General features: G+C 40.9%; 1 protein-coding gene across 5 annotated transcripts in view; it reads right to left on the bottom strand.

Annotated features, from left to right (window-relative positions):
- Nucleotides 1-14494, bottom strand: part of ptpn3 (protein tyrosine phosphatase non-receptor type 3) — a 73092-nt gene that overhangs the window by 6185 nt on the left and 52413 nt on the right. For all 5 annotated transcript variants that reach the window (XM_062062859.1, XM_062062860.1, XM_062062856.1 and 2 more), the window contains 3 exons: nt 12055-12183; nt 627-772; nt 403-538 (listed from right to left, as the gene is read on the bottom strand). In XM_062062859.1, coding sequence (XP_061918843.1) covers nt 403-538; nt 627-772; nt 12055-12183 — 411 coding nt within the window. The remainder of the gene's footprint in view (nt 1-402; nt 539-626; nt 773-12054; nt 12184-14494) is intronic.

The raw sequence follows: 14494 nt of genomic DNA, 5'->3' as shown, positions 1-14494 counted from the left end.
TGGGTGACCCCAAACTTTTGAACGGTAGTGTACATATATACATTAATATACATTTATAATATATATATGTACATACAGTATATACACACACGATTATATATATACACGACCGATATCCTATATCAATATTGTATCAAGACACTCCTACTAAAAACCTTTCAGACACTTGTCTCTTGGTCCTCTCGGTTTACCAAAGAATGTGTAAGTGACAGGAAGAAAAGCTCTGACTAGTCTTCATGTATAAAGCTCTAAACCATGAACACTGTATGAAACAACTCGTCTTTTTCGGACTTGAATTGGGTCAATACAGTAATTTATGTCCATTACGTCCAATGGAAGAATATATAATATACATATCAATATATATAATATAATACAAACTAGTGTTCGCTCCAAAAGTACCGTGGTCTGAATCATCATGGCTCGCTGATCTCTCAGTGTTTTAACAATTTCCAGAGGGAACACCGGCTGCCCCCGATCCAGCAGCGTCAGAGCCGTCTCCATGGTGATCAGAACACCTGTCCGTCCAATCCCGGCGCTGGAAAAGCAGAGCAAATGTCCACATGAGTGAACAGAACTGGGTTCACAGCGGCGGGCCGGTGTGTTTCAATTAGTACAAGTGTCACCTGCAGTGCACCACGAGAGGCTCTTCGGCTCGTCTCCTATCCCTGGCCGAGTTGACGAACAGCAGGAAGTCGGTAGGGTCGTCGGGTACACCGTGGTCAGGCCATGCCACGTACTGCAGGTGTGTGACTGCACGCTCCTCACCTCGCTGAACGGCCACACGAAAAAATAATATAATTGGAGTATGTTTAATGATCCTACAACCTCTGATACATAATAAACAGGAAGGGGATCTCTGTAAGCAGATGTTGTATTCATCAACTCCATTAGTGCTTTCAATTTGTACCACTATTTGGCTATGTACTTTTTTTGTTAGTTTTGTACCAGTATAACAAATTGATGTAAAAAATAATGTTTAATTAAATTGATTGGTCTGCTTCCTCCTTCTCGGATAGTATAAACATGTGATGTACACCAATGCCACTTTTTGAACACGTTGGAAATAGACCAAATCATTATCGATATTATGTTATTATATTACTTAAGCTTAAACTAATTAATGTCCGATTATGATCTAATCATTTGTGTTACACGGGTTAAAAGCTGCAAAAGAATTCCTTCAGGTGTCTTGTCAAAAACATAGTGTCATCTAATGGATTAAGGTGTCAAACTCAAGGAAGTTTAGAAATAATTTATCAATAACATCAACAAATCATGCGATCATCATCCATCCATCCATCCATTTTCTACCGCTTATTCCCTTCGGGTCGCGGGGGGCGCTGGAGCCTATCTCAGCTACAATCGGGCGGAAGGCGGGGTACACCCTGGACAAGTCGCCACCTCATCGCAGGGCCAACACAGATAGACAGACAACATTCACACTCACATTCACACACTCCAGCGATTATCACAACAAATATAGCATTAATCACACAGTTTATTTTGACTGCACATGCTCCTTTAAGGGAGTGCAGGTTGTTACACTATATTGCCAAAAGTATTTGGCCACCTGTCCAAATGATCAGAATCAGGTGAACCTCCAAGGTTTCTCATTGTATCCCATTGGGTTGAGTTTTTTCCTTGCCCTGATGTGGGATCTGAGCCGAGGCTGTCGTCGTGGCTTGTGCAGCCCTTTGAGACACTTGTGATTTAGGGCTATATAAATAAACTTTGATTGATTGATTGAACTGTCATAGGATGCCACATGTGCAACAAATCCAGTCGTGAAATTTCCTTGTTCCTAAATATTCCAAAGTCAACTGTCGGCTTTATTATAAGAAAATGGAAGAGTTTGGGAACAACAGCAACTCAGCCACGAAGTGGTAGACCACGTCAACTGACAGAGGGGTCAGCTGATGCTGAAGCGCATAGTGCAAAGAGGTCGCCGACTTGCTACAGAGCTCCAAACTTCATGTGACCTTCCAATTAGCCCACGTATAGTACGCAGAGAGCTTCATGGAATGGGTTTCCATGGCCGATCAGCTGCATCTAAGCCATACATCACCAAGTCCAATGCAAAGCGTCGGATGCAGTGGTGTAAAGCACGTCGCCACTGGACTTTAGAGCAGTGGAGACGCGTTCTCCGGAGTGATGACTCACACTTTTACATCTGGCAATCGGATGGACGAGTCTAGGTTTGGAGGTTGCCAGGAGAACGGTACATTTCGGAATGCATTGTGCAGAGTGTGAAATTTGGTGGAGGAGGAACTATGGTGTGGGGTTGTTTTTCAGGAGTTGGGTGTGGCCCTATAATTTCAGTGAAAGGAACTTTGAATGCTCCAGGATACCAAAACATTTTGGACAATTCCATGCTCCCAACCTTGTGGGAACAGTTTGGAGTGGGCCCCTTCCTCTTCCAACATGACTGTGCACCAGTGCACAAAGCAAGGTCCATAAAGACATGGATGACAGAGTCTGGTGTGGATGAACTTGACTGGCCTGCAGAGTCCTGACCTGAACCCGATAGAACACCTTTGGGATGAATTCGATTGGAGACTGAGAGCCAGGCCTTCTCGACCAACATCAGTGTGTGACCTCACCAATGCGCTTTTGGAAGAATGGTTGAAAATTCCTATAAACACACTCCGCAACTTTGTGGACAGCCTTCCCAGAAGAGTTGAAGCTGTAATAGCTGCAAAAGATGGACCGACATCATATTAAACCTTATGGGTTAGGAATGAAATGGCACTTCAAGTTCATATGTGAGTCAAGGCAGGTGGCCAAATACTTTTGGCAATATAGTGTATATATGGTCAGTGATAAATCATCAGTTAATGGGAATTATTAATCATGATTAATTCAAATTGAAAAGTGTGATTAATCGGATTATAAAAAGGAACCATTTGACAGCACTAAAAAATGACATGCAATTGTATATCAGCTTTAATATTACCTAATAACAAATACTATCTCGCATACATTCAAAACTTTTAATTTCATTGAAAAATATAATCAAATATAAAAATCAAATGCATCGGCAATTGTGAAGTAATATGAGGCAAATCCTTATACAGTTGTAATATCATGAGGCAAATCCCTATACATTTATATTCATAAATTATTCACTGTAATAAATGGGCAGCCATAACTGAGATGTGGCCCCTAATAAAAATGAATTTAACATACACCCCTGGATTAAATTATCAGTAAGAGTTCTGTTGTGTTGATTGAAGTAAATGATGAAAAATGGAATGCACTGCTTGGTTGCAACCAGCGGGGGTGCTGTTTATTCATTCTTAACAGGTTTTCATGTTATACACCTACAACATGATATCTTAACTTTTATGACAAGTTGAGCTGTACCCACGTAGACTTCCACTTCTAAAAAAAAAAAATACAAAAAGGCGGACGTGCGGCTGGGCCCCCCCCCCCAGGAAGCGAATACCAGATGCGGTCAGTCATTACACGGAGGGGTGTTTGACCCCTTTGACTTGGTAGGAGCAGAGACCAAGGGTGGGTGAGCTTTAGGTAGCCGGGCTGCTGAATCAGGAAGTGCATGAGCTTGAGTCTTAGGGGGCAGAGCTTGCCTATTAGGGAGTGGAGCTTGCCCATGGGGAGGCATGGACTGGCTAGTTGCATTAGCCTTATAAATATGTCCCAATTGTCAGCAGCCTTTGACTTAATGTCCTCAAGTGAAGGCTGCCTGCAGACAAGGCGGAGGAAAAAGTGACTGAATAACTTGTGAGGTCATTAAAGCGCACCTGTGGCGGACGTCATCGCGCTGTGACGGGTTAGCATCCTGGCTAACAGCCCACAACATGGAAAGCTTGCGAACATGATGAATGGGGTTAACAAACTACGGCGGCGAGGGCGGAGAGGCTATCTGTACTATGCTTTGATCCGTGGAGGGAATTTGTGGAGTCTGGCTGGCGAGTCGAAGCCGCTGAGGAGGGCTTCTGCCTCCATCAACCAGCACAGAATTGCAATGTGTTGTGGTCCCCAGGACAAACTGTATCAATCGGGATCAGCGTATCATCGGGACCCCACACCAACGTCTCGTTCTCCTCTGGAGAATGACTAAGGCTTTCCGCCTCCATCGCTTTCAACACCCGCCAAGTCCATACCTCCATTTCCTTCACGGTGAAGTCCTGGGCGTTGCTTTCTGTGGGGAAACTTTGTGCTGTTACGTCTTGAACGCATGGTTGCGGTGGTCGTGTCCCCAAGATGCAGAAAGGACGGCAGGAAAGCAGCGTGCAGGTAAGATGCATATTTATTCTCAATAAGCGAGGAAAAAACACACAAAAAGGCCGACGTGCCGTTGGCACGGAAAACTGCGGCAAAGCCTAACACAGGAACAAGCAAAGACTATTATTGGAAAGTAGGAGAAACCAAAACGCAAACTGTCGCATGAAGCGAGCGAGACTGCCAGGCAGAGTGTGGCACGAGGCAGGAATAAATAGCTCTCTGATTAGTGATCGGGAGCAGGTGAGCGTCCCGACCACTAATCGGAGGCAGGTGACGAAACTCTGCACCGGGGTGCAAATAAGAAAACAAACGAGGGTGCTGAAACAGAAATAAACAACTAAGGAAATACCAAACTAAACCTAACATGACCTGGCAACGGATCATGACAGGACCTCAGTTTTTTTACACCTCAATTTTTGGGATGGGATGATGGGAAACACTCTTAAATTAAAAAAATAACTCCTAGGAGAGTATCAAGGTTGCGTTCGTGTGGATACTGCCTACTATTTTTGCCGTTATCGCTAACAAGACTCTCTTTTATCTGTTTCATTCATTACTTACATGTAATTTCTGCATGTGAAACTTTAATTTTTCTCTATAGAATGTGTTTTGCATTCATATTTTTAGGTGCCTGGAACAGATTATTTGGATTTACATTATTTCTTATGAGAATAATTGACTAGGTTTTTTTTTACGATAAGTTTTTTGTTTAACCTTACGCAATGGATTACCAAACAACCCAAGTACCACTGTATCCTTACACACAGACAGTGCTCGGCCTGTGTTACGGCTCTGAAACAGCTTTCAAAAAGAGAATACTTCCTTGTCTGTACAGTTGAAATAGTGACAGGGAGACAATGCGGGAAAATGGCAGAATTTACAGGCAGTGTGAAAGGCACTAAACGAGGCTGATACTTTGTCATGATTCAGAGACAGTCAGCCAGACAAGACCTGACAAAATAATGCTTGCGTGACAAAACAAAGAGCAAGAGGGTGCTTTGGAAAAACCAGAGCGACGGCCCATGTGACACTGAGGTGACATTAGGAAGTGCCGGATGATGATACCGTGATGGGATGAAGGCAGAAAAACAGGTTGACTGGAGAGAAACATAGAAGAGCTGAGTTGAGTGTTTTTAACGGGCGTGTGGCCTGTGACTTCATGCAGAGATTAACCAGCACCGCCAGGGGAACAGATGGGCTCACACACACAGGAGTATTTGTGCATGCATGTGCGCACATCCATACTTCATGCCTCGCTGAGCATTGTGGTGATACACTGAGGTGCTGATTTAACATGGAAAGTCTGATCAGATTACATGACCAAGTCTGCACCATGTAAACACACCTGTGTTCTGTCCTCTACATCAATAAGCTTGCTGTGTACACATGCATCACAGCAGCAGCCAGCACCACACGGAAGTGACCGTGCATTGGCTGCTTGTAAGGTCCCGTGGCGAGCTCTGCCATGGGACATATGTCACCAACTAGGTAGCTAACCATACATGACTGCCATGTCAACCGTCATCGTTTGCTCACATGGCTATGAAATGTGGAATTAGAGGGCCAGTGGATCCGAAAAAATGGTGTAAACAGAAGCGCAGTCGAGTGAATACCCCTCCGCATTTCCGAGCATCAATGGAAAATGCACTGTGGCCTTCAGGTGTTTCATTTAGTATGAGTCACTGCCTGTATATGTCACTAAAGGATTATGTAAAGATTAGACAGCCATTGTTATTCAATGATATTCAACATACTACTATAGGGGGACCAAGAATCAGCAGGAAATACACTCTTGTTCTGCGTGTGCAATAAATCTGGGTGTTGCACCCAAAAGTTCAGCTCAAGTTTAATCTGAAATTCACCCCATCCTGTAACCATGGCAACGTAATAAAAAGCCCAACTGTTTAAGATGTAGACAAATGCATGCAGCAAGCACTGCTGACTGGAAACTGCAAAGGCACATAAAGCACTTGAAGGTGACTAACAATAAGAATGGAATTGCAGTTGATCGACTGATGAGGCGAATTTGAGCAAAAAGGTTATTTCTTTTACTTACTTACCCTATACTGGCTCTTTGCCACAATGTTTAATAAACTCGCTACCAAAGAGGTCCAAAAATGTGAGGAATCTATTTTTCTATACACACAACATGTACAAAAGTATTGATGCATTCAACCAACAAGAAATTAAAATGGAGGTAAATAAGGATTTTTGTGAACGATTCTGTTTTGGGTCTTGCTTTGCACTAGAGAACAGAACAGAGTCTTCTTTAAACTAACATTTGGGATACAGCCTAACACATAATTGATTCATGAAAAGTTCCTTATGTGAAAAACACATTTTTAATAGTTTAAAAGTGTCAGAGACAGGCATAGACAATGGGGCCGGGTGGATAGATACAAATTTTGACAGAACTGTTAGAAATAACAATATCAGATCGATATTAAGAATAGGTACTGAAACTCTGTATTATAATGGCACAAGTGCTGACGTAAACGGTAGTAAATAGACTGAAAAGAGGAGAGATCGCTGCCTACCTTTGTTGCTTTAATTGGTAGTAAATATTAATATGTTGGCAGTCACATGAGGAAAAAATAGGTACAGTATTCTTTAACTTTGTCACTCTCCATGCCAAACTAACACCTCCTTATCAGACGATCCTTGTATTTTGGGTTGACTGGCAATCATGTAACGGTAATCTAACATCACCACACTTGTATAAAAATGTTCTATTTCTGCTCTAAGTGTGCGGAAACGTATGCACTTCAAAGAGCTGCTTGCAACTTTTATGAGGATGCCTAGAGGGTTTTAAATTTCCAAATTGTTGTAAACATTACATCTCGCCCTCTTCTGACTTGAAAGGGAACTGTACCTTTTTTGGAATTTGGAATCATTCAGAGACAAGAACACGTTTTTATTTTTTTAAGGATTCTAAGAATTAAAAAAAATGCTTGCAAGATGCGGCTAACGGGAGTTACCAATGTTGCCTTCAAAGCCCTCTAAAACAACTTCGAAAACCTCCATCAACTTTTTATACACACGCTGTAAGTATACACTATCGTTCAAAAGTTTGGGGTCCCATTGAAATGTCCTTATTTTTGAAGGAAAAGCACTGTACTTTTCAATGAAGATAACTTTAAACTAGTCTTAACTTTAAAGAAATTCACTCTATACATTGCTAATGTGGTAAATGACTATTCTGGCTGCAAATGTCTGGTTTTTGGTGCAATATCTACATAGGTGTATAGAGGCCCATTTCCAGCAACTATCACTCCAGTGTTCTAATGGTACAATGTGTTTGCTCATTGGCTCAGAAGGCTAATTGATGATTAGAAAACCCTTGTGCAATCATGTTCACACATCTGAAAACAGTTTAGCTCGTTACAGTAACTACAAAACTGACCTTCCTTTGAGCGGATTGAGTTTCTGGAGCATCACATTTGTGGGGTCAATTAAGCGCTCAAAATGGCCAGAAAAAGAGAACTTTCATCTGAAACTCGACAGTCTATTCTTGTTCTTAGAAATGAAGGCTATTCAACAAAATTGTTTGGGTGACCCCAAACTTTTGAACGGTAGTGTACATTATATATTATGAGACACTTTCATAATAATATGCAATATGTACAATATTAACCGTATTTTGGTAAATTTAAGCATTACCGAAACTTGTTTCCTGTGTGCAGTTATTTCAGTGCCAAAAGCAAAGTGCTTCCTACTTCCGTCAACAAATGCGTGCTAGTACTTCCGGCAACAAATCATGGCAGACTTTGTAAAAGACGACTGAGATGATGATTTGATGGTGTAAATTTGGAGTTTGGAACCAAGCTACGTCGACAGAAATGGAGTGCTTCTGCTGCACGGAGTGGAAAACAATGTTATTACCAATGGAAAGGCTTTTAAAATCTGGTGAGGAGTATATTTCTCAAAGAAACTGCATCACAACAATAGACAAACGGTTTGCACTAATAAACCCTGCAGTGGTAGAAACTTTTTTCCATTTACCCAAAATCAACTGGCTTGACCAAACGGACAACTGTCCATCGAGTAAGTCACTATAAAATTGATCATGATACATGCAGCACATCATGCTTGTTAGTAAAGCTACATACACTGCTCAGCTCACTGTGTACAAAAAGAACATGAAATGTGGGCTAATAATTTACAGATAGTGTAATATGATTATTCATGTTTTTCAGTCAGTACAGATTGGTGTCCTATCGCAATATGTTGTGCATTACGAATTCAAAAGCGATTCAGCTGCTGGCGGAGAAGCATGCCGTCGCGAGATGATGTGTTACTATACTAGATAAACACTTCCTCAGTATTAGCACTTACAATAACAATGTCAACCAAGCATTAAATTGATTATTCTTGGGCCACAAATCATCGAACTTGCACTTACCCATCTTATGCAAGTAATTCGGCTTTGCTGTGGGCTTTCGCTAAGTTTTCTCTGCTACTGTACCATCTTGTAACAACACACCACTGCGCGTGCACAGCACACTAGGTGGTGCAATTTATTAATTCTGACTGGGCAGCACAGGTAGCCTACTTTGATTCCGTTTCCGACATTATAGCATCCTCAAAAATCGAAATATTTAAAAGCAAGACTGAAGTTTATACATGTTTTAAATAAAAGTAACGTAAATAGATTTTTAGGACTTTTCTAAATCATATTTAAGACATTTTATGAGATTTTAGGACAATTTTAGACATTTTAAGGCCTTCAATTCAAATAGTTTGTTTAAAGACTTTTCAACATCCCGCGGATACCCTGTGCAAGAGGGTTCACTCTTTGCATCAGTCTCAGCACTGAGGCTCATTTGGTCTATAGTAGAGATGTCCGATAATATCGGACTGCCGATATTATTGGTCGATAAATGCTTTAAAATGTAATATCGGAAATTATCGGTATCAGTTTCAAAAAGTAAAATGTATGACTTTTTAAAACGCCGCTGTACGGAGTGGTACACGGACGTAGGGAGAAGTACAGAGCGCCAATAAACCTTAAAGGCACTGCCTTTGCGTGCCGGCCCAATCACATAATATCTGGCTTTTCACACACACACAAGTGAATGAAATGCTTACTTGGTCAACAGCCATACAGGTCACACTGAGGGTGACCGTATAAACAACTTTAACACTGTTACAAATATGCGCCACACTGTGAACCCACACCAAACAAGAATGACAAACACATTTCAGGAGAACATCCGCACCGTAACACAACACAAACACAACAGAACAAATACTCAGAACCCCTTGCAGCACTAACTCTTCCAGGACGCTACAATATACACCCCCCGCTACCCACCCACCCCCATCCAACTCCGCCCCCCCCCCAAACCCCGCCCACCATGCTCTCTCAGGGAGAGCATGTCCCAAATTCCAAGCTGCTGTTTTGAGGCATGTTAAAAAAAATAATGCACTTTGTGACTTCAATAATAAATATGGCAGTGCGATGTTGGCATTTTTTTCCATAATTTGAGTTGATTTATTTTGGAAAACCTTGTTACATTGTTTAATGCAACCTTGTTACATTGTTTAATTCCACGACTGTATATATCGGTATCGGTTGATATCGGAATCGGTAATTAAAAGTTGGACAATATCGGAATATCGGCAAAAAAGCCATTATCGGACATCTCTAGTCTATAGTGGAATGAAACAAACAGAGTGAACCCGCTTGTCAGTCATCCACTGTCTTTGTTTGTGTAGGTGGAGGCAAGGTCACTAGCATACACGCTGAGGAGTTCACCCTTGTAAACACAAGGTACCGTCATAGTAATTATCCGGATCACCACCAAAATCAGTTCAATTGTTCCTAATACTGTTTCTGGCATTTCCTAAAAGTTACATCAACATCAGCCCAAAACGTTTTGAGTTATGTTGCTAAATAAAAAACAGACAATCAGAGAGACAAACAAACCCCGGCGACTCCCCTGGTGGAGGTAATCATGACCAAGGTGTGCATGTACTTGTAGCAGACTTGGTGAGGTAGCACAAGCATAGAATTTTACAATATGTACCCCACTTGAATACTGAAGCAGAAGCTATTATAACGCCAGCCAAGGGGATTATAATAGATAATAGAATCATTTTAAAGCACGGACATTCATCCATGAAATAATGGAGAAGCTGCTGATGGACTGTAGAAGCAGCTCAAAAGATACCGTAGAAGTCCACTCTCCAACATAAATGCTGTACATCAGTGGTCCCCAACCACCGGTCCGTGACGCATTTGCTAACGGGCCGCACAGAAACATTATTGATTTATAAACTACCGCATTTTCTCCGACCTAACTTTCACCTGTGCCACTAAACACACCAATAAGTTTGTTAATAGATGTATATTACAACTCATATGTTATAGTACATGGGACAATGCACATTAATGGACATATAAAATGTTAATGTGCCAGAGTGTGAACAAAGGCAAATTTTTCATGCAAATTTTTTTGCTGTTTTTATCTGCCACACATATAAAGCCGGTCCCTGAAAATAATGCATACATTAAACCGGTCCCTGATGGAAAAAAGGTTGGGGAAACCTGCTGTACATTATTGTTACATTACTTTATAAAACTACTGTTCTTGTTTTTAATACATCCTATTGCATTGGTTTTGATACTATGTTTCTTATCTAGAAATGTGTTTTTATTCATGCAAAGCATGTTAAAATTGTGGGGGGATTTGGGGGCGCAGCAAAGTATAATTGAAGTTCAATTAATTTCAATGGGAAACATTGATCACAGACCCAATTAAACTTGTATACCAAGGCACCACTGTATTTATATATTGTTTACAAACTCGGGGAATAGGTTCTTAGACATGGGAAGGCTTTGGGGGCAAGAAGCCAAAGAATTTAAGTGACAGCCAATAGTAGTTTATGGTTTTGTTTACTTGCTTTACATATTTGATTGTATCTTATGTAATATAATAGGGATAGGGATGAAAATAATAGTCTTACATTGTTGTATTTATATGTTTTTGCAATGTTCATTCAACACTCGCGTTTGATTACGGGACTAGGAACAAATTTGTTGCAGGAAGTCAGAAGTGCGCTGCTATGGAAACGAAAATAAATGCGCCGAAGAATTTGTTCCGGCTGTGCATAAAATGACCAAAATACAGTAAATATTGTACATATTACATTATTGGTATGATCGTGTCAGTTACTATATGAAATATATATACATATATATATATATATATATAAATAAATACATAAATAAATATATATATATATATACATACTTGCAGTGTGTATACAAAATGTTGATGGAGGGTTTTGAAATTGTTTTAGAGGTTTTGAAGGCTACAACGGTGACTCCCATTAGCCACATCTTGCAAGCGGTTTTTTATCATCTTTAAAAAACCTTAAAAAAAAAAAGTGTTTTTTGTCTTTCCTAATGATTGTGAATGATAGGCAAAATTCCCCAAAAAATGCAGTTCCCCTTTAAAATCTCAAAGCAATTCAATGAGCTTAACAAATGTTAAGTAAACATTATCAGGGTGTGACATTGTACTTTCTTGGTGTCGGATGGACCCCTTGTGGACAAACAGCTCTTAGCATTAAAGCTACAGCTACACATACAGCATTACCAATGGCTTACCAAAAGTACTTTTAAAAAATTCTAAATGTCAGCATCAGCGTTGTCATTTTTAGACAACATACTTCCAATATACTATTGTGGGAGCTTTGATCCTTATTTTAAATTGGTGAATAATTCTCATTATTCTCAACTTTATTATAACAAGAGACAAGGCCCAAAATGCTGATTTAAACAGTCAATTTGTACAGTACCTTAATGTGCGTGAGGGTGAAGTGCCGCGTCACGTAGGCCAGGTTACATTCCTCCGAATGACACTTCACCCGCATGTGTTCGTAATCCTTCACTTCGGGTGGATGCGGCCAGTATTGGTGGCACTTGGTCTGGAAAAAAGTAATAAGCGGGAAAAAAAAGGTACATTAGCTGTGAGTCATCAGTCAGGATACATTTTCTTTGCTCTTGAAATCAAACTGGTGTACATTTGCAGACAAGGGAGGAGGGGGCATTCATCAGGAAGTGAAGTGATGTGAAGTGATTGCCAATGTGTGCCAGTGTGTGGGAGAGCCTCGAGAAGAGAAAATGTCAAGTCACTTGACCAAGATCAGAAAAACTATCAATTAATGGGAGCTCCGGGTTACCAAGCAACAGGCAAGGAGTGACAAAGAGCGCTTCATTCACAGATGTTGACCTTGATAATCGTGCTTCTCCATATAGTTGAAATTCCTTATCCATGCCTTTTACCATAAATAGTGATGTTTAAATGTGTAAAGGATTACAAATAAATCATAAAACAAAGTATTGTAGAGAGTGGCTGCTGAGCAGTGATGGTGTAGGACGTGTTTCGCAGTGGCTCCACAGGAATGTGACATTTTATATATTTTAATAGCACTTTTTGTCAACTTTGGCCGTTTTTATCAAAGTACGTTGTAGTCATTTGTTTTGCCCAATTTATAGTTAACTTTCGCTTGTGAACTCTGCGATGTTTGGCCGACTGAAATCCGATGGTGAACCAGGCCGCAAGCCTCAGGCCTCTTCGGAGCCTGACTCCCCGGAAAGATCTGACGCTGATTCAACTCTGCTGCAGAACATAAGGGAGATGATGGACAAACTATGCACTGATATTTTTGGTAAACTTGAATCCATAGTCCCAGACTCGGTTAGAGGGGAGATTGCAGCTGCTCTGGAGCCATTCGAAAGGCAAACTTTGTCCCAAAGTGAGGTCATTGCTAGCTTGGAGTTCTCTGCTAATGCTCACGCTAGCAAGCTAACCGACCTCCGTGCTAGCATTACAAAGCGAACTACTACATTGGATTTCCTCATGAAAATATGCTAAGATCTGTAGGGTTGCTCGAGTTGAAATAATGTCTGTGTAGTGGGTCTCCCTGAGGGCTGTGAAGGCCTCCGCCTGACTGAGTTTACGACCCAGCTGCAAGATGTGCTGAAATTTGACGACAACCCATGCTGGATCTGGCCCACCGCACCTCGTGTGCCAGGCCAAAAGATGGCGAACCTCCACGACCACTTGTTGTTCGGGTGAACTTATTTTAAGTCCGTTACCAGATTCTGCGACTGGCTGACGAAGCTTCCCCGCTCTCCTATATGGGCAAGAGAAGCTCAGTTTTTTTCCCCGACTTCACCTCAGCTGTGGCTCGGAAAGGCCGCCTTTCCTGCGGTGAAGAAACGACTCAACTTTTGACCTAACATGAAGTTCAGTCTTCTTATCCTGGCTACGCTGCTAATCACTGTAGCCTTTTTTTGCACTTTAATATAGCTTTTTTAAATCTCTTTGTTGCGAGTACGCTGTGACTATAGAGCCAATTATGCTATTTTTTATTTTGAATTATTATTTTTAATTTTTTTTCATTTCAATTGAACATTTCCCTTAGTGCATTTTATTTGTTAACGAGATGTCACATTTTCGGCACATAACGTGGAGTTTATTTCTTTACAGTTGCTTAGAGCAGAAGAGGCGTTAAGGTTTGTTTTTATAAAGGAGGATGATGCGCGCACCAGTTTTGAGGGATGCTTCTGCAAGAGTTTTGGGGTTGGGGGCATGGAGGTAACTTGTATGTTTTTCTTATCTTTACATCAGTAAAACTTTATTTTTTTTTGGAGTTCTGCCACAGATTTGCATTTTTGTGTACTGTATACTGTATTTGATACTTGCATTTTGCTATGACCCAACCTAATCTAAAAGTGACATCCGGTGGGTGTGGTATTCGGTTTACTCGTTTTAACTGTAAAGGGCTTAACAACCCTATAAAACGAACTACAGGTAAGTAAGATACGACACCATCTTCTTTATTTGGGCGCCCATGTCGTCTTTCTGCAGGAGACTCATATTAAACCTGCTGAACACGTGAAATTGAGGAGAGGATGATTTTTCATTAATTTTCGGGTAAATCGAGGGGTGCTGCTATTCTGCAACATAAATATGCTCCTTTTGTACACTCACAGTATTTCTGATCCCAATGAGAGGTTTATAGTCGTTACTGGTCAGATTTCCAACATTCCAGTAGCCCTCGTAAATGTTTATGAGGTGAACTTTAACTGTTGGCTTGATCCCCAGCTTGACCGTTCATCACCCAAAACTTGTCTACCATCAAAGTCTGCCAAGATAATCCAGTCTTTTAGGGAAGCATAGACGATCTCAGATGTCTGGTGCTTTTTGAATTCCTCTAAAAGGCAATATTC

This window comes from Entelurus aequoreus, linkage group LG11 (genome assembly GCF_033978785.1).
Source record: "Entelurus aequoreus isolate RoL-2023_Sb linkage group LG11, RoL_Eaeq_v1.1, whole genome shotgun sequence".
NCBI lineage: Eukaryota > Metazoa > Chordata > Actinopteri > Syngnathiformes > Syngnathidae > Entelurus > Entelurus aequoreus.
The sequence above is the reverse complement of the archived record's forward strand: the minus strand, read 5'-3'. Positions and strand labels throughout refer to the sequence as shown.